Source organism: Solenopsis invicta, chromosome 16 (assembly GCF_016802725.1).
Source record: "Solenopsis invicta isolate M01_SB chromosome 16, UNIL_Sinv_3.0, whole genome shotgun sequence".
NCBI lineage: Eukaryota > Metazoa > Arthropoda > Insecta > Hymenoptera > Formicidae > Solenopsis > Solenopsis invicta.
This window is the reverse complement of record NC_052679.1, coordinates 21,701,771-21,725,893: the sequence shown is the minus strand read 5'-3', so window position 1 is coordinate 21,725,893 and position 24,123 is coordinate 21,701,771. Positions and strand designations below refer to the sequence as shown.

General features: G+C 34.6%; 1 protein-coding gene across 2 annotated transcripts in view; it reads right to left on the bottom strand.

The window, feature by feature from the left end:
- LOC105193225 (leishmanolysin-like peptidase) overlaps positions 1-24,123 on the bottom strand; it is a 269,152-nt gene that overhangs the window by 18,866 nt on the left and 226,163 nt on the right. For both annotated transcript variants that reach the window (XM_011157595.3, XM_039458987.1), the window contains one exon: positions 22,436-22,518. In XM_011157595.3, coding sequence (XP_011155897.1) covers positions 22,436-22,518 — 83 coding nt within the window. The remainder of the gene's footprint in view (positions 1-22,435; positions 22,519-24,123) is intronic.

Here is a 24,123-nt window from a genome sequence, read left to right as displayed (position 1 = left end):
AATAAACATGTATCTTGTACGGCACATTTATGTTTTATGTTTTATTTGTATCCTTTGTGCGTTATATTCATTGAGAAAATTGATTCTAAAATTTTAATTCCTATTTCTAATAACTAATATTTTTCTATTGTGGCTAGGACTTAAATAAGATGATTCTAACCTCAAAAACAAACTATGCTTTGAACTGCCTTCTGATATTGACAATAATAATGTGCGTAATTTCATGAACAAACCTACGAGTTTCAATAGAAGAAGCTAGGCTAAATTAACCGTTTTTAACAGACCGCGCTTTTCGGTATTAAAAAAATAATATTTACAATTGAAAACTCATTTAATATATTAATATTCGTTCTGAACATAATATAAAAGTTTCAAAATTTAATTTAAGTTTTAGCGAATAATATAAGTTTCATTGACACTATTACAACGCGCAACCACAAGCTCTTACGGCATTCAAGTGATAATGTTCTTCACTTAGCGCTCGAGTCAGCCCTTTGTAGCGAACATACCGAGAGATAAAAGCAGAAGGCGTTTATATGCGCCTTATGCAGTTTATATGCGCGCGTTATATATAAAACTCTATATGCATATATATGTAACTGAGAATGCTCATTTTCCTTTGAAAACGGAAATCCGTTATATTCGTCTTCTTCCTGCATCCTTTCAGCCACAATAGTACCTTATATTCTCCTTCGTTGCTGCAGCAAGGAATGTTAATGCAATTCTAAAGCTACTTTAGTATATGTAACCGCGTCATTTTTTTTTCGTAAAAATTTAATTTAATTCAAATGAATATTCGCTAAATTTTTCTCACATTGATTCACGTCGTATTCCCATGTACTTTTCACAATATTACGTCTACGTTAATTAATTTATTTTTTAAAATGCTGGGTATGAATAATTTACACATACTTTGCAATTTTAACTCGAATTTCACAGACGAGACTGAAACTAGAAATTTTATACGAACTCATAATAATATAACCATGTACTCGGGTCTCGCCATAGATTGGCCATATAACAGTATAAATGGTTGAACGCTGCTGCATGTGCTCGTAAATTTTGCACAGACATAGAGTAAAGTAGCGAAGTAGTTAAGGGCAAAGAGTACTTAAGAGAGAAACTTCTCCAAAAACGACGGGTAGTCATCACAGTTGAGTAGCACACCTTACTTGTCTGACATATAAAGCAGCATACTACTTGCGCACAGATCCTTCATTGACGATGAAGTAGATATGGCCGAGTGGGTAGTACGCCTGACCGAAGTCAATAGCAAAGCAAACTACTGCGGCCTACGGGTCAAGTGGTGTATTCTCGTACGTGATCAGCCTATACCACTACGTAAATGTTGACGGCTTCTAACCTTGTGGTAGCTAAGTTCACATTAATACTGTTTACTAAAGATCACATAGAATAAATCCTACTAACAACGCTGAGTACATTATTAATTTTTGGAAGCTTTTCCAACGTACCAGAATTTAAAGTGGCAATAAGTTTAACTTGAAAAACGTTTCAAAATTTATTTCGTTGTCGAGAATGACGGGTAATGGAAAGACTGCCGGTGATGGTGATAAAGGGCAGAGTTAAATGAGATAAATAAAGAGTCATTGAAACGAAGATTAATGCCGACTCGTCAATTACCTCACACTTCTGGCTGAAATGATAGAAATTTTATCGATAATAAGCAGGCAAAGTTGAAACATTAAGTCAAAAATATAGAAAAATGTGAAGAGCGAAGCGAAGGAAAACGCAAATACACTGTCGATCGATTTCATAACGACAGTTTTTAAAATCATATCTGCTATGCTTTTTATTTTGGTAATTGTATTATTTTTTAAAAATATTGTATTAGTCGGAGAAAATGGAGATATTATTAGTGAGATTGGCGTCAAGAGTTTCCTGTATTGCAATTTGAATGTAATAACTACTTACAATCCCTTTGTTGCTGGAATAAAAGAAGGACTGAAGAAAATGCACAAGAATAGACGTTGTCTATTGTTCGCTCAAGATTTACTATTCTTTGTAATGGAGATACTAAAAAGCGCAATGTAATGAAAGAAGTTCATGGATATATCAAGCGTTATGGTCATATTTATTTACATCGCAATTATTGACATCGTAATTAATATCTAGAAAAACTGAGAACTATAAATACATAATATTAATGCATTCTTTAAATAAATAATAAAAATAAAAAATCGTTGAAATCGAATTATGTTTTTAAATTGTTGTATTTTTAAATTTTATCTACCGCGAATAAAGAGCGCAAATTAAAGACTAAACTATTTTTTGATATAATGACATATAATGACGTTTAAATTCCTCGATAAAATCACATTCAAAAGTTATTCGTTTATTTCAAATTTCTCAATTGCATTCAGATCCAAATTCAGAATACAAATTTATATGCAGGCATCGCAATAATTTATTGTAAAAGTAACATATTTATGTTTTTTTTTTAATTAAAAAACGATTTATATATCTGAGGATCACATTATCAAAAGCTTCACATTTCGGTTAATTATTATGCTGCAATTTTAAAATTTGATGCCAAAGTGTCACCTTTTATTTCTCTCCATTTCGTATACACTTTATTATCCACTTAAAGCTCTTATGTTGAAATATTTTTAGAATATTATGTGTCTGTTAATATGTGCCGTCTAAAAAAAAACCGTAATAAGTAGATAACATTAATGAGTCATCACGTTTGCGGCTGAAGTTAAGAGTGCTGACGTTAATTAGAGCGGTATACTTTATCCTATACATTATCCCTTTTCAGTAGCCTACGTTTCTCGTTTCTACCGCATCGTGTTTCGCGTTACGAACAACGGGGACGTGACGTTGCTAGCATATAAGCTCGGAGAATAGACGGAAGATTGGTTCCCTTCGACATAATTATGGCTCTTGATGTAATTATTTGTAGACACGTGTATAGATGAAGCGCACATAACTTCCTCAACGTGCTTTCATTCATTTCCGAACCAACTGGTTGAATTTCAAACACAAGCTTCAAGTCCAAGCCTTTTCAACATGAAATAAAATAAAATGAAAGATATGTACGTATTATTTATTAATTTTATTGTAACAATTCATGTTATTGTAAAATAATTTATTTGTATATTCAGAATAAATATTTAAAGAAACATTTCACATTTTAGAAAAACTTCAAGTATTTTTTGAAAAAACTATTCATATGCATTTATTTTTCGAGACAGTATAATAAATAATAAGTATTAGAATATAAAGTTCCAAAATTATATATAAAATTCATTCTTGAACGTTTGATATGAATTGTCAATCAATAAAAAAATCTGCGATAAAAAAAATCATTACGAGCGAATAGTTAAGGTGATTCAAGTAACGCGCAGGAAGGAAAAGACGGAGATCCAATTACAATGTGATCTGTTAACGCATTCGAAGTTCGCTAATTATCCTTTGTAACCTGTAACCTTTTGATACTACGTACTTAAAGTGTAGCCCGACGCTAAGAAAATTTTTCAAAGCTGCCAGCGGCTAATAATTAATTTTCGTGCAATGTCGACGTGGTAACGAAAAAAGCTCTTTCATGTAGCTCTTTCATGTACGTCACACAAGCTCACTTTCAAAAAAAGTTCGCGTCGTAGCAGGGATACCGAATACATAGTATTTCGTTAATTAGCTGGTATTAAAGAGCTCCCCTTTTCCGAGGGACAATAGTGCATTGTTTTCTCCGGCGTGAACGTCTTAGAAAATATGAAAGTAAGAACGATATTTATGGAACACAGAATGTCCCTTTGAGGGCGTTTCATAAAAGTTAGCTGAGGCCATTCTTAATGTTTAAGCCTTTTTGATGGATTGCTAAACTTATTTTTGTCAGCGTCAAGCTTTGATATTTTTCTACTAATTAGCTCGAGTAAAAACCACGTCTCGGCAATAATAATGGACTCTTTATTTGTTTGCAAATTAGTAGCGACTTGATACTTCATTATTCGATAAATCGAAAATTAATTTAACGAGTTACGCGCCCGTCGTAAAGTCGCGCGGATGAAAATATTAACTTTTGCTTGCAGAACACCTTTTAATAGGAATTCTACGAATGGATATCGGCTGCTTATGGCGCAACTTTCCGAGAGAGATAAAAACTTGTCTACCGTAACATTTTCCAAGAACTTTACCACCCTACTGAGACGCAAGGCGAAAGCAAAGTTTCCATATTACTTGCCGCTTCGAAGGGATTCTACCAACGAGCTCGATCAATCTAGAACTTATTTGCGCTTAAGGAGCAATACACGAAAGCATTTTATTGCTCATTTTCATTGCGATATATAAATAGAAAATTATATACGTTTTAACGCAGATAGAAAAGTTGCAAAAATGCAAATTGATTCAATTAATATTCATCTAATGCTAATTTAATTAATAAATGAAATTATAGGTCTACTTTGAATCAGAAAATACAATAAATGATTATACTATTATATTTTACAACAATCGGAGCAGATTCAAATTATTTAAACTCTCACTGCGTCTGAACCGCGTTTAATCCTCGTCAATTTTTTGAAACGTTTCACAGAAGGAGATCATTGTTATCGGAACACAACGCGAAAGTAAATTTCGCGCTCGTCTGTTACGAATAATGGATTCGCGAGAGCGGAGGGCTGCATCAACGGTGCCGGGAGCTTGTACCGATAGCGAGTATCGCGCAGATACTCACGGGAGCCTTTTCAGCGGGGTATTATAGCCGGGGGATATTTATGAATCGAAGGAAGAGGATCCCCGGAAATCCTGCAAGAGATGCTATCCTATCCTATCCCGTGGCGCTATCCCATCCAGTCTCCCGTAATCCCTATTGGATCTGCCGAGGTTGATAAAGGAAAACCGTATGGCAGAAGAGAAACCGTGCCATAGGCCGTTCGAACACGGTGTCGTTCTACGCTGAAGCCATGGTTGCATAGCCATTTTATAAAATGCATATACTAAATTTCTACGAAATCACGATCGTGATCGAGTTTGGGAATAAGTCTTAATTTTATGAGAAAGATAGATAAAGAGAGAGAGAGAGAGAGAGAGAGAGATCGCAATTAAATATATAAATTTTCAATATATTTTAAAATTGGATACTTATCAAAAACTTATAATTCAAAATCCAGAAACGGATACTTTTTTATTTTCTAAATAGAAATAAATTTGTTAGTTTTTATATCCATGATTTAATGGACGTACATATATGTATATTTTTGGAACTCCTCGTACAGATATTAAAGTAAAGTTTTTTGTTGAAGAACACTGTGCTTAATGGATGTCCAAAAAATGAAAATGCAAGTAAACATGTATCTACGTGCCATTTCTGTGATGAATACAAACATTGTTTTTATTGGAGAATGGAGTACATTTTAATAAAGGAATGCTCGATCGCTGTAGTCACAAAACTAACGTGGCCAGTGTGTTGCACCAGATTCAATGACGCAACGCGAGCAGATTGCGCAACGCAACGACAAAACTTCTTCGACAATTCGCCAAATCGCAAACGTTTGCTTCTTCGAACCATTTCATCCGTCGTCTCTTACGTCATTCGTATAAAGAAAGAGGAGTTCAGGCTCGATTCCGTTCAACTCTGATGAATTGGCAAAGGACGTTCGTAGAAAAGAGTGATTTAGCAGTGAAAGGTGAGAACGACGGGCAGAAACAACGATGACGGAAACGAGATGGGACGAGTCCGGAGACGGAACAAAAATAAACACCGAGAAGCGATCCGATTAAAAGTTTGAACGGGCACTCACTAGTCGCGGCCGAAACGGAGCGCTTGCGCCGCGTGTTCTCGTAATGGATTTTAGAGTACCCAGCCAGTACTGAACGTGGTATAGACTTTCGTGAATTTTTACAAGATCTCCACGTACTCCGGATATTGTAAGGACAGTCGTACCTGTGCGTGAGAATTCGTCGCACGTGCTCGTCTTGTAGGTAAAAGTATGGCGCGATACGAAAATGCACGAGTTGATATTCTCTCCAACGAATTTGCGCTGCAAGGATAGCTACTTGCGTGTTCAAAATATGTGATAGCTTATTAATGTACATATTTTTAATAAAAATCTTTTATTATACAAACTATCAATTTTAAATATCGTTATTTATTCGGAGATGATTAAGAAAAAAAAATAAAATTCGAGACCTGATATAAAATACCATGTCACTTGGGAGTTAAAGGATTCGTTATATGTACTTTATATCTTCTATTGTGTCCTGGTTTCGCCCACTATGCGACAGCAGCTGTTAGCTTCTCAGAGTATGTCACTATACTTTAGGACCCCCCGTTGATTTTATTTCCCGAAATGGCCTGACAGGCAGTACAACCATAATACAATTACTGCTGATGCTCCCATTAATCTGCAGACTTTAGCACTTCCTAACATGACATAATTTTGTCCGAAATAACGGCAGATAGTCTTGTAATGCATATACCGATAGTGTCTAATTTTACTTGTCATTTTCCTTAATAGCCTTGCTACTACATATCTAAAAACCTAAATTTAGGAATGTTCTTTGTTAAAAAACAAAATTTTAAGCGTTTATTATTCGACGATAAAATATTATTAAAGACACTTAAAAATACGAAATTAGATATCAGAAAGTTATCACACCATAGTTTGTGATTATTTTAAAGCGTTTAAACAATATAACTTAATTAATTCTTCAATTATTGTAAAAAGAATTATGTCCCATAGCTCATAACAATAATTACTTTCTGTCTATCATTTTATTATTTATTGCATATTTTTGTCAACTCGTGTCACCTATATTTGATATACTTAAGAAAGAATAATATTCATGATAAAATAACTATATAATCTTATCCGTAACTATTTCGTTGAGAGTAATGCAATAATGTATGTATAGTTACACTCTGTCGCAATACAATATCCATCAACTGGAGTGTAACCACAAATTTCGAAAGCTCCTCGTACGTTATAATCTCGTATCTCTCCCGTGACATTATAATCTTCTCCATATGGAAGATCGTAAAGCTCACAACGTGGTAATTTTTGCCGTAACAGGAATCGTAACAGGTATTTTAGTGCGGCGCGTTTCAAACGATCTACTGCACCTAACCGCGAAGCTATCAAAAATAACGTTTTGCACAATGCGCTTTATCCGATTACCGTGCAACATACACGCGTACGAAATGACATCTGTAACACGAAATAGATACGCCTGTATGTACAATTATTCGCGAAGAGATGATTCAAACGTTGATGCATCCATAAAATAATTCAATTATTTTTGTATAAGCTTAAACAATAAAATGTTGCACGATTTTATTTCAGCGTTTAAAAATTTAGCTAGATATACATAAAAAAATAATTTTAGGCCATCAAAATTATGTAAGATATGCACAATAATGTTGCTGCAAACAGTTTTGACATTCTAACCAAGTTAAGGATCCGTATTATTTTTTAAATGGTTTAAATGGTTTAACATAATTATTTTCAGCTCTATATTTTAGCAAATTCATTCTTTCCATGTAATATGCATGGGAATAAATAATTATGTATTTATTCACTTTCCTGGCATATTAATTAAATATACGGCAGATATCTTATTTAAAACTAGATTAGTTCGTTTCATTGTACAGCATTATTAAATTTTGCTGTTTGATAAAAACAATGAATTTTTTTTGCTTCTTTTCAAATTCTTTTAAATGCTTTAAATGAACGGTAAATAATCTGACGCCTTTTGATAAATTCCTGAACTAATTCCTTAACTTTATTTTTAAGTATATCAAGGGTAATACTAAGAGTAAATGAAAATGAATATCTACTGGTTTTTAATTGAAATCTCGTTCGCGATTCACTTCCGCCCACTTCAAGTTATTTAAGTAACTTTTTCGATCACTAAAAGATAGTTACCGTTATCCAGTCATTATAATTTCCATGAATTTTAAATTTAAAAGTGATATCTTCCCCTTGATCCTATCCATTCGTTTTTATTATACATTTTTATTATGCGCACTCTCAGGTCAGTACGCCGTCTTCATTATGCAACATTAGCTTGATTCTCTCTGTTGTTGTTTGCTTCTGTTTTTTAACAAAAAAATTCCAATTTTTCCGCTGTTCAAAGTATCTTTTATGTTTGCACAACATAGAGCGCACATTGATCATCCTTCAAGAATAATAACTTTAAATCTGGTATTTTCGTCGTTATAATCCTTATTTTCGTGACGAGAGTCTTCCTTCTTCATCCGCGTTCATCCCTTTGTCTCAATCGGATTTTTCCTTCTCACGGCACGCCTTGTTCCAGTCTTTTTGTACCGGTACGGCCAGTATCTCTCTTTTCGTCTTTTTTTTTTTTTCAAGTGCGCCGTCGCAACAACCTCGTTCTTCTTCGTCATCCGGAGGTGGTGGCGATGGTGGTGGTAGTACCGGCGGCAGGGGTGGTGGTGGTGGTTAGTCCTCAAAGTACGAAAGATCCAAAAAGGAAGAGGTAAAGAACGCGGGTGGTGGCTGTGCGAGATCGATACCACGATACGGATTGGCGCGGGGAAAATGTCACGTTCGTCCGTTCTCCGATAACGAATAGTCTGCACGGTCTCATAGTATCGAGATTAAGATTAATAACGGGGACCGATCCGAATGTCGGTAACTAATGTCAGGAGCTGCTCGTCTCGCAACTCAGAATTAATGCATCTCGCTGTCTCTCTCTTTCTTCGCACTCTCGCTCACTTGTGCTCTCTCTCTCTCTCTCTCTCTCTCTCTTTCTCCTAATCTATCTGTCTTTAGCAGAGATAGATCATGCTTGTTGAGCGGATAACATGGAATACATATGGCACGGATCGACGCAGGGTGCGGGCACATCGATACATCGCGCTTACTTGTAAAACCGGATTAGTGTCACGCATCATGCCATACAAAGTACATATTTGGGATATTGCAACTGAAAAAGCATTAAGAGATTCTAAACTATTTTTGTTATACTTATCCACTTTAAAATGCGGCAATAAAGTATACAACTTGTTAATTATACAACAACAACTATAGGAAATGACTAAACAACATGAATAATTAACTGTAAAAAAAAGTTAATCGAATAGCACAGCAGATATTGCATCATGCTATTATTCCATAAATAATCGGCAATTAAAAAATTTAAAAGTTTCCATCGCACTGTTTTTAATTTTCATGATTAAACAGATGCTTTATCGTTTGTTGTTCTAGTAAATTTATCGTACACAAACTCGTTCGCGCTTCATTTTATATTTAACATTGAAATACAATTTGAAATTTTAAACTCTTTTGTTCCAACAGATATTTAATAAAATATAAACTTAAAAGATATTTACAGTTTGAAAAATATTCTTTTGCAATTTCCAGCGCAAACTTTTTATTAATGTCATTCAAAAGATAATTAATAAAAAAAATTCGATCCTAAAACAGGCAGGAAGTAATATCCTCTGATCATTATGCTTTATTTTCTCCTATTTGTAATATTTTCAGTAAGCTTTGATTTCTCATTTCGCATGCTTTTGATGTCTCCTGTTTTCATGAAACGCAATCCATGATGCAGGATTGAAAATACTCTTCCGCGACGCGGTATATGATACCTCGTATGATTTTCATACCCTTAATGTTGCTTGTGATCATGATAAAACCAGAAAGCTTGATGTTCCGTGCACGACAAGTCCGATTAAAAACAGTGAACATGAATATGAGCGACATGTTGTTTTCATGTCAGCTCCGAGAATGGATATTTGTTCCTTATCGGAAAAATGTTTTTCATACAGACCGGCCGATTTATTCCGAGTATTAGGGGTAAAACAGGGATAATAACTTTCCTGTGACATTTGCATGGATATTCTCTGAATGAGGGTTCTCCGAGAGCTCGGCTGTACAAGTGCATAGCTATGATTACAAGTATAAAAATACATCATAACTATAAGAATAATATTCGATACCGATGTGAAATCTGTCAGGTGCAATTTGTCAGATGCCCGTTCTTAAACGAAGTTGACAGTATTGTCAATCCGATAAAGAAAAAACATTTTAAGTATTTTATGACAAAGTCGATTTTTCAATACATGCAATGAAACAGCTCGTATTATTCTTCATTCCAGCTCCGTGATATACAAGCCGGAGACACGATGCTTTTATTCTGACGAATTTTTACACAGAAGAGTGTTTTCCACTTTCATTAATGAAAGTTACAGAAAACATATGAATATTTTTTACAAGTTATATTCATACGTCTTCATCAACATTGTGAGAACTAAGGATTGACGTAATTCTGCATTTAACATTACGTGAATTTATTTCATGTGTATTTTTTATAAAAATATTATTTTGCAACAAAACGATCTTATTTGTATCTAAAATCTACATTGTCAGTACATCGTAATAGCTTTAGTTAAAAAGTGAATCGTGATGAACGGAAACGGATTGTCGTGCAGAAAAATTAATCCATATTCATGTCGTATCTTCAATGTGGCTTTCGTGTCTGACGATCATTCGATAAGTTCAAAACAGAGCATTTCTCGCCAATCCACGTCCCTTGCATTTTCCGCTTCGCTTAATCTCCGTCGCATGGCACGATCGATGTACATACACGGTGCTCATGTAGCTATACGACAAATTCGCGCCGCCGGACTCCCGGAACAAGCGAAGTTTGTAAAAATAAGAAACGCTTCCCAGTATCCGGTACGTTCGGTATGTACTCGCTGAATAATGCAACGGACCTCCCTTTCGTATCGTGAATAGCGGTACGTGCGGACGTTACTTTTCTCACTCGTGTCTTTTTGCGTCGCAGAGAAGAACGCCGAAAGTCGTGAAAGATCCCGGAAGCCTCGTGCAAGATTGATTCTACGCATAGATTTCGTTATAGCTCTCGCTTCGAAGGCGCGGAGGCTGTTCTGGTAAGCAGTAAGGGAATACATAAGCGGGGCTAAACTTGGCTTCTTCTGTCGTTGCGTCGTGAGAGCCGAGAAAGATGAAAAGGTAAGCGGGAAGAAGACGGAGCGAAGTAAATTCTATCGCGCGCATCTCAAAAGGATTCAGGAATTATTGAACGTATTTGACTGGGAGTATTTCTCTACTGTGTATCCCCCACACTGCTCTTGTATTTATCCTTCATCGATCGTTTCATCCTCAACGAGAGAAATTACTGTCGATATTGCGTCTAATTTACTCGTAAAATACGTTGCTAAATGACAACTTTCCACTTTTTTTTAATGTACTCAACGAGCGCTCTTTTATCGGGCATTTACAAACATATTTAAGATATTATCAAGATATTAAAATTATCAATTTTTTTAACTCTAAAGCTAAATATTTTTATTCAGTCCTAATTTTTTTGTTCATCTAATACAAGGGTGATAAAAAATGAAAATGAGACACACTCAACGCTGACTGCATAAAAATACGATATACAAAAATAGTAAAGAGCTCCTAATAATGATGGATTACATAAAGGGATTCCCTAAGTCGTTAATTAATTGCATCTCGCAGGAGAGGCATGCGGACTTACGGATACGATATTTCTTCCCTACGTTTTTTTCTTAGATTTATTGTTCTTGGCATGGCACGTTTTATGCTGTGAAAAATTATGGACAGGTGACAGCGAAACAAATTGCGGCAACGAACCTTGGGCAAACAATTGCGTCTTGAGACGCAGAGTACCCGTTGTTATGCATTGCATAGTAGGAGATGAAGGAAAGGATAACATAGAGAATGCACTGTTTACTTATGGCGGTACGACGGCAGCGTTTTGACACGATTCTTGGATAAAGCACGGTAGCACAGTATGTTCGACTAGTAGTGCCCATAACTTCATTTACACATAAAAGGGCATTTATCAAGATCAGCGAGGCGACGTGTATTGTTGCAATTTTACAACACAATTTTATATACACAAGATATCACCCATTTTGTAACAGAAAGGGAAAATGGGTATAGATACAAATTGATCCGTTGTATTGATTTACAATAGTAGGAATAAAGGCCACAAAGAAAAATGTAAACATAAAGCATTTGTTAAAGGATTATCGTCGTACGCCAATCACACTAAATCACAACGGGAACGAAAATCTACCGAGCCGGAAAAACGGCCCGACTCGTGAATCGACTATTTGCCAATTAATTAACGCGACTGCCGACGAAACTTTCGCTATTAGCCTAAATAATTGGAGCGGGATTACCAAGTTTTAACCCAAGAACCTGCCCATCTCACCGAAGCCAGGCTTTCAAGTGGGAAGCCTGCTTTCTTCCTTGCCTAAGAGAGCTTTGTCGAGCATGGAACGCCGCTCAAACTCTCGATAAAAAGTCCATTACAAATTTGGTAGGGCTGCGAGTAAATTTTAAACGCTTAATCTTTGATAATTGACTCTTACATCCGCAGAATTTAGTAATTTTTTTACATGTAATAAATTTCGTTGTTTTTTTTTCAGATTACATAAATGTAACTTGTATTTCAGCGTCAGTAAACAGATTGTCTTTTTCATTTAGTTTCCTTATTTTCTTATTGTATTTTCACGTTAATGATAGAATTTAATTTTAAAAGTATATATTTTTTTAATTCTAATCTTTTAAGAATAATTATAACGTCACTTTGGCACATCATTCTTCTTTAACTTGTCTAGATCGAATAATTTATAAACATGAAGAATTCATATTCGCCTCTCTCTACAGGGTTTCCTCTTCGCTTTTTCGCAACGCAAGTACGCGCGCGACCCATATTCGAACCGAAAGTTTCATTTTGAATAATAAAGTATCACCAGCTGCTGGAGTACATAATGCCGGATGGTTGTACAAGCATAATAACGGAAAAATATAGACCGTAGTTCTGCGAAATAGGATGGACTCGAATTTGACTTTTCATTCGATGTTAGTTGAGCTCGATTTTTCCGTGCACATTCATGTATACAATGCCGAATTCATAACCTTTGTACGTTTTTTTTTCTGATTGCCAGGTCAAAAGTATTGCTCCATCGAAATTTAGATCACAAAAGAAGTAATTTATGGAACGAGCGGAATCCGTGAAAATAGAATTTTCCTATGTGATCAAATATTTTTTGAATATTACAAAATTCACTTCTTTGAAAGTAGTTTCACCTAGAATAGAACGTTTCATATTTGCAAATGTATGTTACAAAGATTTCGTATCAAATAGTTCGCTTCTGATAATGCTGGAAGATTTGTACTGTCGCGTCAGCTGAGAAATATTCGGTATTCAATAATTTCGCCAACAATGTCAACTATGTTCGCAAATACCAATGTAAATCCCAACGGAGCGCTGTTCTCCGTTCGTTAACAGACAATCTAGGCAGCCGGTATTGTGGTTATATTCCAAAATCCGCAAGATGAGATTCTATCAAAATACTTCGGTCTTTCACTTCTGATGTTAGATATGGTTCTCTGCATACAAATCGAGAAGATAACATAATTCCGCTACCAAGTTCCGTTTGAGAACAAGATAAAGATTTAATATTAAACACGTGAATAAAATAAATCACATATTTATGTTCGAAAAATGAATAGAACTTTCCGGTTCCTCTTACAAAGCAGAAAATACCCGCTATTGAACTATAAATATGAATAAAATAAAATTTTGCACAAATTTTTCAGGAAAAGCGCAAAAATGTTCTCGTTTGTAGCAGAGAACGCGAATACTAGAATTTACAAAACTAATTGCCCGTATTGCCGATCTATCGTTCACGAGGATATCCCGTATCTGTTCCGTGTGACAATCGAGTTATATAACAGATGAGCCAAATAAGCCAGAACAGAAACATCCGCTACATGCAGCTAGTTATAACCACGGAAACACGATTTCGAGAGACAAGCAACTGGTAGATACGATTCGTCCAATTAACCGAATACCTCGTCAGTCTGCGATCGTGTTCGGTGGCACTTGAGTGATTTAGCATAGCGTTTGCACGCTAAAGCCGAGCCGCCGAATTATGCGTGACTTTGTTAATGTAATATTTTATATCGATAATTGAGAGAGAGTCGATAAAATTTTATAAAAATGTTATTTAATTCACGATATCCAATGATTTTTTTTTAATAGTAGCGTCCTTTATTCTTAATTTTTCATTACAATGATAAAAAAATAAATATAATATATATTAAATAATATGGTCATGGTGCATAATGGAGGAATATTAGATATTAGGAATTTGAATTTAAAAATCAGTTTCCTCAATAAACACCAATTGATTGTCCCATTCATGAGGGACTATAATTCCCACCACTTTTGATATAAAAAAGTGGCTGAAGGCAAAAAAAGTTTCTTTTTTGTTTAGTTTTTCTTCCAAGTATAAAAAAATAAGTATTTCGTATTTCTAATTTTTTTATAACAGTAAACAGTATGACATTTATATTCATTTATTTTCCTTAAACATGATAAGTAATACTTGAATTAAGTTTAATTGCTGTACACTTGTACTGAAGTTAGCCTGTACATTTTTTTACATTCTCATTAACTTTCTTGCAAATATGGTTTATTCGCTCTTGTGAGATGGACTATATATTCGCTTCTGCTTTACTTTTCTTCTTGTCCATTTAAGAAAACTTCTATTGTTAAGAAATGCTCTAACGGCAAACTATAGAGAAGTAAAGCAGATCCGGAAATCCGAGTTAGAAGAGATGGACAGAAAGCAAAGGAAGAATGTAGGCAGCCTCTTTCTTCAGAATTCGACGGTCAGAGAGTACGAACACCGAGAGAAAGTTTTGATGAAAAAGTTCTGTCACTCTCTTACTTACGCCGCGAAAACACAAATGGAATGATCAGAACAGGAAATAATGAAAGCGTTAGATATAAAATCTATATCATGTAAGGTAGGCGAAACGTAATAAAAAGTATCGGAAAAAGCTGGCATCAGATACGGAAATCTAACTGAAAGAATTCTGTTTTTTTTCTTTCTTTTCAGTTAAAAGCAAACGTAACGCAAGAAGTTTGTCAGCGTCCATTGCTTCGCAACAAAGTATCGCTTTATACAAAAAATATCACACAAGAATACAATGACACAATTTCCAATATTATTTCTAATGGAAAAAGTTTTCTTTTGTTAACTGCACTTAGAGAAGAATATAGGAAAAATTATTATATATATATTAATAAAATAAATTCTCTTACCAACGTTCAATAACAAAATTTTAATAAAATCTTCTAAATAATACTTCTATTTGTAATAATTGTTACGTAAGTCATTTTTATTTCTGGTATCTTCATTCTAATTTTCAGAAGTGATTATAAGAGAAAATAATTACATGCTATGGCAGAATTTTTATTACGTTAATATTTCTTAATTCTTTACAAATATATCACGATTTCTCTTTTTTCCCCTTGTCAAAAATTATTCCCTTAATATTATCTTTCAACCAGAAAAAATAGCGGCAAAAAACAGTCGAAAAGCGTGGCGCGTTATACCGTCAAATTATATTACGCTCCTCCAGAGAGGCAGCCTGGCTGCTGAATTTTATCAATATATGAGAGAGTCGAGATCAAATATCCAGATGTGAACCTTAAAGCGTTGCAACGAAGATCAACGTCATCCTGAAACAAGGATGCGCTTTGCAGGTCATCGCATCAAATTCAATTACGCTGCCGCCGGAGGTCGTTTGGCGTATCCATAACGTCCCGGCTTAAAATGTCTCTGTGTCGCGCGCGTCGTAGATGGATGTGATTACCTAGGACCCCCCAGTCATGGTCATAGAAAATATCGGAGTCCCCGTGGCCGTCAGTACGAGCTGAAATTGTTACTGTAGACACGTACGTGATGCGCGCCTATTCCACATTTCAACTACGACGATCCTGATTGCCCCAGCGTGATTTACCGGCGCACGAATTAAAACAAAACGATTACCGTAATTCTTGAAGCTCGTACAATGACGTCGTGCTTACTGAAATTTGATTCGCTTTTTCTCTCTCTCTCTCTCTCTCTCTCTCTCACTCTCTCTCTCTTTCCGACCGAATTACGACAGGCGCGTTCTGGTACGGGGAGAACGAGGAACCAAGAGGCAGTTAGGCGCTATTGTCGTGCTGGGAGATCATTAAAATTAATTACGGTCTTGCACGGCTAACTGAAGCCGGTCGTACATATACCGATGCACGGGTATGCAGTATGAGTTCCTAATATTAATAGACGACGCCACGCTCGTAATATCCAAAGAATAAAAAATGTATTATGCAATATTTGTCAAGAGTAATCGTAATCTTACTAAAAAAAGGAATTATATTAAAAACATGAGAACGCAATACCGTGAATATCAATTTGCAAAATATCGATACGTGTTTCAATGTAAATGCTAGGAAATTTTTGATGAAATCACTTTAAAAATGAATGTTCAAATGAGATATACAGAAAGTTTCAGAACAGTTTATTTTTTTTTATTTTATCGACTAAAGTTAGTTTGACATATTTTTCTTATAAGATTTGCTTCTCAAATAAATCTATATAATTTTATTTTTTCAAAATCAATTCACGACATTAAGATAATATTAAAAAGCTGGATTTTTAATTTGTCAAATTCTATACTTTTATATTCATAATAGTATATTTAATTGTAATAATTAATTATTTTCAAAAAAAGTGCGCACGGCTGACGCATTTAGATTACGAGCGCGCCGTATCAGCGATTGTCTAATTATATTATTTATATTTGAATTTGAATCTCTCACATTCCGTGTGAGAAATAATTTTATGTATTACGGGGTAAAAACGTTATTAAATCTGTTATGCAGTGATAGACGAAATGTTCAGCTTTAACTTTATCTTTTATTTTACATTTAAAACATTTTTCATAAATATTTCACTTTTCCTTAGGTACGTTCTGCATTCATCCATTCTCCCGTACTAGTTACATAAATTCGCAATATCACAAATTCAAAACATTAACATACTGAACGTAATGAAATAAAATTGAACATATATAATATATTTTAATTTTAATTGTATTAAACACATCACGGTCTTACGCCGATTGTTACATTGAACATATATAATTATGTGGAATTAGATAGACTTAAAAATATATATTTGTGTATCTATGTTTTCCTTACGTTATTATTCATATTCAGTTAAATAGGGGCAATGTTTAATATTTTGTTTCGCATGCATATCGTGTGTAAATATGTGACGCTTGACTGTATGACCAGGTGATTATACTGCCAACATTCCCATAGAAATTTCAATGATATGTTACATACGTGCGATTATCAAAGCTATTGATGAAAATCGAGCCAATACAAGCTGAAAAGCACAATACCCTGATTGCGGCGCGTGATATCCGTATTTTAAAAAATAAATCGTTCAAATTGAACTGGTACACGAGCCAGCGAACGTAATACCGTTTTACTCCGCTTTGTTAATATCATCTGGCTTTATTGTTGCTTAAAGAGCTTTCGTTTCTATAACTAGTACATCAATATTCGTACACAAATTAACAGCGTATTTTTTTTGTGAAATATGATAACGATCTCGTGATAACGAACCTATAGAGTTTCGAAAGCTATTTGTTATATAGAAGCTTTGCAATAAAATATATTAATATCGTTTATTAATTACGTAATAAATTCAGTTATTTCAATTTGATTATTTAAATTATATCAGTTACATGTATGCTATTTCAAACTGTCAGATTAAATGAGGTAAATAAATTATCTATGGATAGTTTACCAATTATGACTTATGATTGATTGGCTTAATTAATTATTACGCTTAATGATATGGAAACGAAAGTTAATCGAGTGAATTGTTAAAACAAATATGAATTTGTCTAAAGAAACATAATAAAAGAATTTGTTTTTAAATAGTATAGCAAAATAATTAATAGTTCATATAGTCTTTATTATAAGCACACATTATATATGATATCAGAACAGCATAATTAGTAACGAGCATAGGCCATACAAAAAGTAGGAAATATCGAAAAAATTGCCCTAATTGCAAGATATACAATTCGCGTTAGCGCGTACACCCGCAGGGGCATTCTAATTAATGCTATTAGCGGACGTTAACGCGTTCCATCGTTACGCGAGATTTATGTTCGACGCGAAGTAATTACACCTTGCTGGTAGGATTCAGGTTCCCTAGATACTAGCCTAGATACAGCCGTATTAAACATAAAATTTCTACCACTGTTTCATGACGTCAAATGAATGTAACTATACGGTCACCAATATATTTTTCTTTTATTTATCTCCATTAGTAACAGATATCGTGAATAACATTTATATTGCACTAATGAAATATCGTTTACGAAGCAAAATCTCATTTTACGTAAACTAAATGCCCAAAATGTGTTTTACATACAACAAAATATAATTATACATATATTGTTTCTAAATATATTGCGCAAAAAATACATATTTCGAAAAAAATATTGATATTGTAGATAGAATAATTATAAAAAAGTTTTTCCACATACATATAATAACATATTGAAACAATTACTACTTTCCATACTTCAAATAAGTTTCACGCAGTGACAAATAAAAGAAAATATGATACAGCAAAAGCTTAAAGTTTCAAGAGATAATGGATTATGTCTCTATCGAAGACTATTTCGTGATACTCAAATTTGTGCACGTTGTTTAGATGGACAGATCCAGCTTGTACAATTCAAACCACATAAAGAGAGAGAGAGAGAGAGAGAGAACGCAGACTAAACCACTCCCATACAAACAGCTGAAGAGGCTCTCGAAGTATCTTCAATCGGCAACTCGATGCACGGTCCGGAAGTGCATTAAAGCGTTACAGTCGTTATGCCGTAATATCGCGTTATGTAAACGACCCGCGAATCATCCTCCACAATCCTTGCCCCCCACCGACCATATCGTGGCGCGCATTCGACCGATAAACGTTACACGTGTGCTTGCCCCGTTTAAACGCAACCGGCTGTCCCTCTCCCTCCCCCTCCCTCTCTCTTTCACCCCCTCTCTCAAATCGAATCTCCTTTGATGCGTGCCCGATGCAATCCTGCGCTTGTATGCGTGGGCACCCCCGTGCACAGGTTTCATTTGATCCGATTTCACTCTGCATTCTGAGCGACAGGCATTACATTTACCTTTTGTGAAGACCGACACGAATTAATGTGCTGCCCGTCCATAATCCGGCATGCATTGTACGATATTTCGACGCGATTAATCTTTGGAAGGAGGAAAATTACAAATAAATAATGCAATTTTCTTAACGCCTTATGAAAAATTGCGTTCCCAACGTGTTTGTCTTTTTTCTGTAAAAAAATGTCGAAAATTCGAAAATAATTTTTTTAAATTTTACCGCAACTTGGATTCTAAATGGTATAGATATTATATTCAGGCTCAGGAATAATTAACGGAGTAATCAATATTTATGGCAGTTTCTCAATTAAATGTAAATATGTATCTCTTAAATTTCTCTTCGTAAATAAAATTTTTATGATAAAAGATTTTATATTTGGAAGATCATTGAATTTTTAATATAAAAATATATCCACGAAAAATTGCTGCGTAATTCATTGTAAATCATACCTTCGAGATGAAATAACTTTGATAAATTGTTGTATTATAAATTATGAAAGTTACTTTAATCTTGTATCAAAGTTAAAAAAAAATGAAAAAAAAAAGATTTTTATTTAACATTATTGTCTACGAAAATAACAAAACATTTTAAAGTTTATATCAATAATACCGTATCTTACTGATACTTATTATTTTCTACTTCCTACCTTCGTAGAAATCGTTCGATCTCTATTGTTCCTAGAAATATTATATACATAAAATGTTCTTCTGTCTCATTGTGTACAATACTTCGTTCAAGATTTTTCTATTGTAGCGCAAGATTAATCCTGCTGAAGCAATTTTCTTCCGGCTTACCGTATTTATACAAATACATTCAATTCATCAAAAATTTTAATGTATTTACGTGACTAGCGTAAAGCACGATGTCATTCGCACTTTCGGTCTTCCGGAAATTGACGTCTCCATTTGCGCGGATACTCGATCAACTCTATTGAACATACTTTAATGGCAAATGTCTTATCTCCGGCTTGCCGCAGCCGTGACGGGAAATACATAGTATATAATGATACATAGGAGATCGATAAACGCGCAAAGTTTTTCGCGAAGAAGCAGCTGACACGCGAAGATTACCACGAGTTCCCGCCTGGATTTTTATTGGCAGCAATAGGAACGAAAGTTGGCAAGAGATTGATGTATGTGCCGCGGAATCGAACCCGCGTTTCCCCCTTGTCTTATTTTAGTTCGCGCGTCTCTCTGTGTATTATATCCTGCACCTGGCTTACACCTCTAACGTCTCTCTCGTAAGCTCTTCTCTTTTATTCACTGAACGTCAGCACCCTATAAGGATACGAAATATTCGCTTGAGCACGATAAACTAAAGAAAACCGTGTTGCGCACGTTCACGCTCCAATCGATCGAATTTGCATTGATCGCGGCTTAAGCAGAGGGTGGCCATCCCTCGCGTAATTTTCACCCTTAGCACCCTTTGCTTGCGACAGCAGTAAATACTGGAAGCGTCAAGCTTTTATTTGTCAGAGACAAAATCGGTAGGCTTAGAATAGGAGGTTAACTGCTCTTCTATTGTCTAATAATGAAATATTGTCTATATTGGCGCTGCTGGTCGACTGAAATGGTGCAATTTTTATGTTCTCACATTGAATGAAAGGAATAAGCAAATGATAGTAAATAAAAGAAGAAACGCGAATAAATGTACAATCATGATTTGTTTCGATAAAAAGTATACTTGAGAAAATGCAATAACTGAATGAGTTTAACATATCGAAAATAAAGTAAGTGCAATAATATATAGTAAATAAATAATATTGAAAATCAAGCAGAATAAATCAAGAAATTCTTGAATGCACTTTATTTGATTACGACGTATAAATTTATTTTATGCATATAAATTATTATTTTTATTGCTTTTATATAATCCATAAATTTAATATTTCCAAGAAAATTTATTTCACACAATAAAAAGACAAATTATTATTCCATAAAAAATATTTTTTTAAATGTTTATCTGCGATAAATTACTCTTAAATTTCTTTAATGAAAAGAATAAAGCAAAAAATATAAAGCTGTGTCTTTTCTTAAGTCTCTAGTACGCATATAATTGTCATTTTACGGTTTTATGGGAACGTTAGTGACTAAAGTGATATCCGTTGCAACAAAGCTTAGCATCTTGAGTTACATATTTGCACTAAGTCATCCACATGTTGGGGCCATAAATCCATAATCACAGAAAACTCGCAGCTACATTGTCTTAGCGAATGGCTGTTCACGCAAGACAATTTGCGCATGGTTTCGGAAATACCGTACCAACGTGAGGGACATCGCGGCGAAAAGTCATGCCTCGTTAGAAACACGGGAGGAATGTAGAGCTTGTTTACAAGCGCAGAAAACCACCTAACTATGCAGTTATGTGTACACGCGACTTTATGTCCATGCACTTCCATGTGTTCTATTTATCTGGTCGGCGGACACGGATGCATTAATTTAGGTTGCTAGCGTATCTGCTAGCAGCCAAACTATACGCCGGCTACCGCATCCGGAAAAGGATCGAGAGCGAACATTTATCTCTTTCCTATATATATCTAGCAGCACAGCCATTGTCGGCGTTACTGCAAAAAGATTTCGAATATATCAAATTTTCATAGGAAATTTTACATCATCTATGCATTTTTAGATATGGCGAGTCAAATTTAATCCGATATAGTTTCTCTTTGAAAAATTTTTAATTAACGCTATACAATGGAATTCTCGTGACTAGTGAAGTGACTAATTGTAAGTGAAACCTCATCACGACTAGTAGCACGTCACAATGCTTTAGGACCGTAATAACACTAGTACGTGTTTCTACAGTAGTAAATCAGATGAACGGTTATGCGAACGCAAATACGTGCGATACATATTCACACGCTTTTAGCTAAGCATCTTGGTCTCTATGCAAATAAACGCTACGACTGCAGCCGTGTACCTACGCATGTTAAGATAAAATAATGCAAACGGCTTTCGGTGGATTATACTCTACCTAACGTTAATATCTTCCCTCCATTTCCTTTTATTCCCGTCACTTCGTTGTCTTAAAAATAGTGCTTATTTTTCGGTCATTAGCATTCTATTACTAATCCTAGAATACAATATATTTATAACTTCTCTCTAAAGCTAATTGATTTAAAAATAATTACAAATTATTTAGGAAAGCGTCTAAAAGAGTATTTAAGATAATAATATTTTAGTCTTTTATCTTGCTAAATTAATGTTTTCAAAAGAACGAAAAATATTAACTATAAATGTAAATAATAAATGTTCAATATTCGTCGCACGCGCGCAATATTATTTCAAGTTAAAAAATTATCATTTTAATACAAATGGGAAAAGCGAAACTATTATAAAATTTATAAATCATTATTGGTTGTAAAGTATGAAAAATATTTTAGGACAATTGAGTAAATCGAACGCTTACCTGTTCAATCTAATGGTACTTTTTGTCTCTCGCACCATCAATGCTCGTTCCCAAAAGTGCACAGCCTCGGGTAAAATGGTATTCTGAAATCGAACGAGACAGACAGATTTTAAATTCGACACAAGGACATTAATTCATGCACATATTGAATATGCGACATGTCGCATATTCAATAGACGGATTAATGTGTGACACATCAATTGGAAACAAAAATGTGCATAAGCGAGTTACATGTGCGCTACAAGTCTTAAGTTTAAAACATCTTTTCGCTCGAGAATGCATAGCGACGAGAAAAAAAAGTGCGAACCTCTTTTCGCGAAAAACATCATCGCGTTATCGCTACGTAGAGGATAACCGAGCCATTACGCAACATTCTGTATTTAATGTATTCCACTCTCTGTCTGCGCGAAACTGCTGTTGCCAGCGCAAGACGCGAAAACGCGTAGAGAGCGAGCGGACGGAACGGACGAATGAAAAGCACTGAAAGAATGAAATAATGCAAGCTCGACAGATGGAAAAAGTGCCTGGTCTGGTTTTATGAAGTTACGCCGGCATGTAACAACAGAATTACTTTCTATAATGCGTCCTTCTATAATGTACCGCAACGGCGCCGCGGCGGTCTTGTGAGAATGCAACGCTTTTTTAGGGTTAATCCTGGCCAAGGGTGTCGGAATGTACACGATTTTTAATTCCTACGTACCTCCATACGCAATTCATGTCAAACGTAAAAAGTCTAACGTCGATCCCAGAGAAACGTCTCTTTATCCCGCACATTTATTATGATTATACACGCAGCGTAATCACAGTCCTTTACGTTGAATAAAATATCCGTTGAGAAATTATCATAACGTTATTGTAAAATCTTTCACAAGATATTTTCTCCCACGAGATATAAAAAGATTAATGGAATATTAATGAAATCCCTAGAATAATGTAATTCTTCTAATACAGAATCAACGAATACGCGATTTTATATAAACAAAATGGAACTGTGTGCCGTTTAATATGCGAATATATCGGAATTTTTATCGGAATTAAAGTTTTCACTCCTCAGATATAATTCGCAAAGTAATAAAGAGAAGTATAAAGGAATGAAAGAATTCTTCGAGGACAGATGCAAGACTAACGCGAGGGAGAGAATATCCACCTTGCGTAATGCACTTAGAAATAATTATAAATGTCTGCAACCGACAAATCTTGAACGTTCTCTTCGTGGCGTATTTCTGTCCAACGGAATAAAACATTTATATAATTTTGTATCTCCTAGTGAAACAGTGATAATTATCTCTAAGAAATAGTTTGAGCTTTCGATAATTTCTAGATATATAGATATCTTTTCTAAAAAAAAGACGAGTCATCGATATAAAAATATTGCCAAATAAATCAGGTGAATATTATGTGATGTGTCATAGACAAGGTTTAAAATAACTTATACAGAATTTTTGTCTTATCAAATTTCCGATTTAAATATCTCGAAAACAAATATTATAATAAAAACTCCAATGGTACCTTTATATAATGTTGAACTTTTGCTTGCGATCTGAATAAAATCAGTGCATAAAAATAATAAAACAAACATGTATTTTTTGTGTTGAATTTTTATTATTTTATTTCTTTATTTCGCTAAAATACATCGAAGAAGAAAGAAATTATTTTCGACTTAACAAGTAATCGTTACCGTCTGAGAG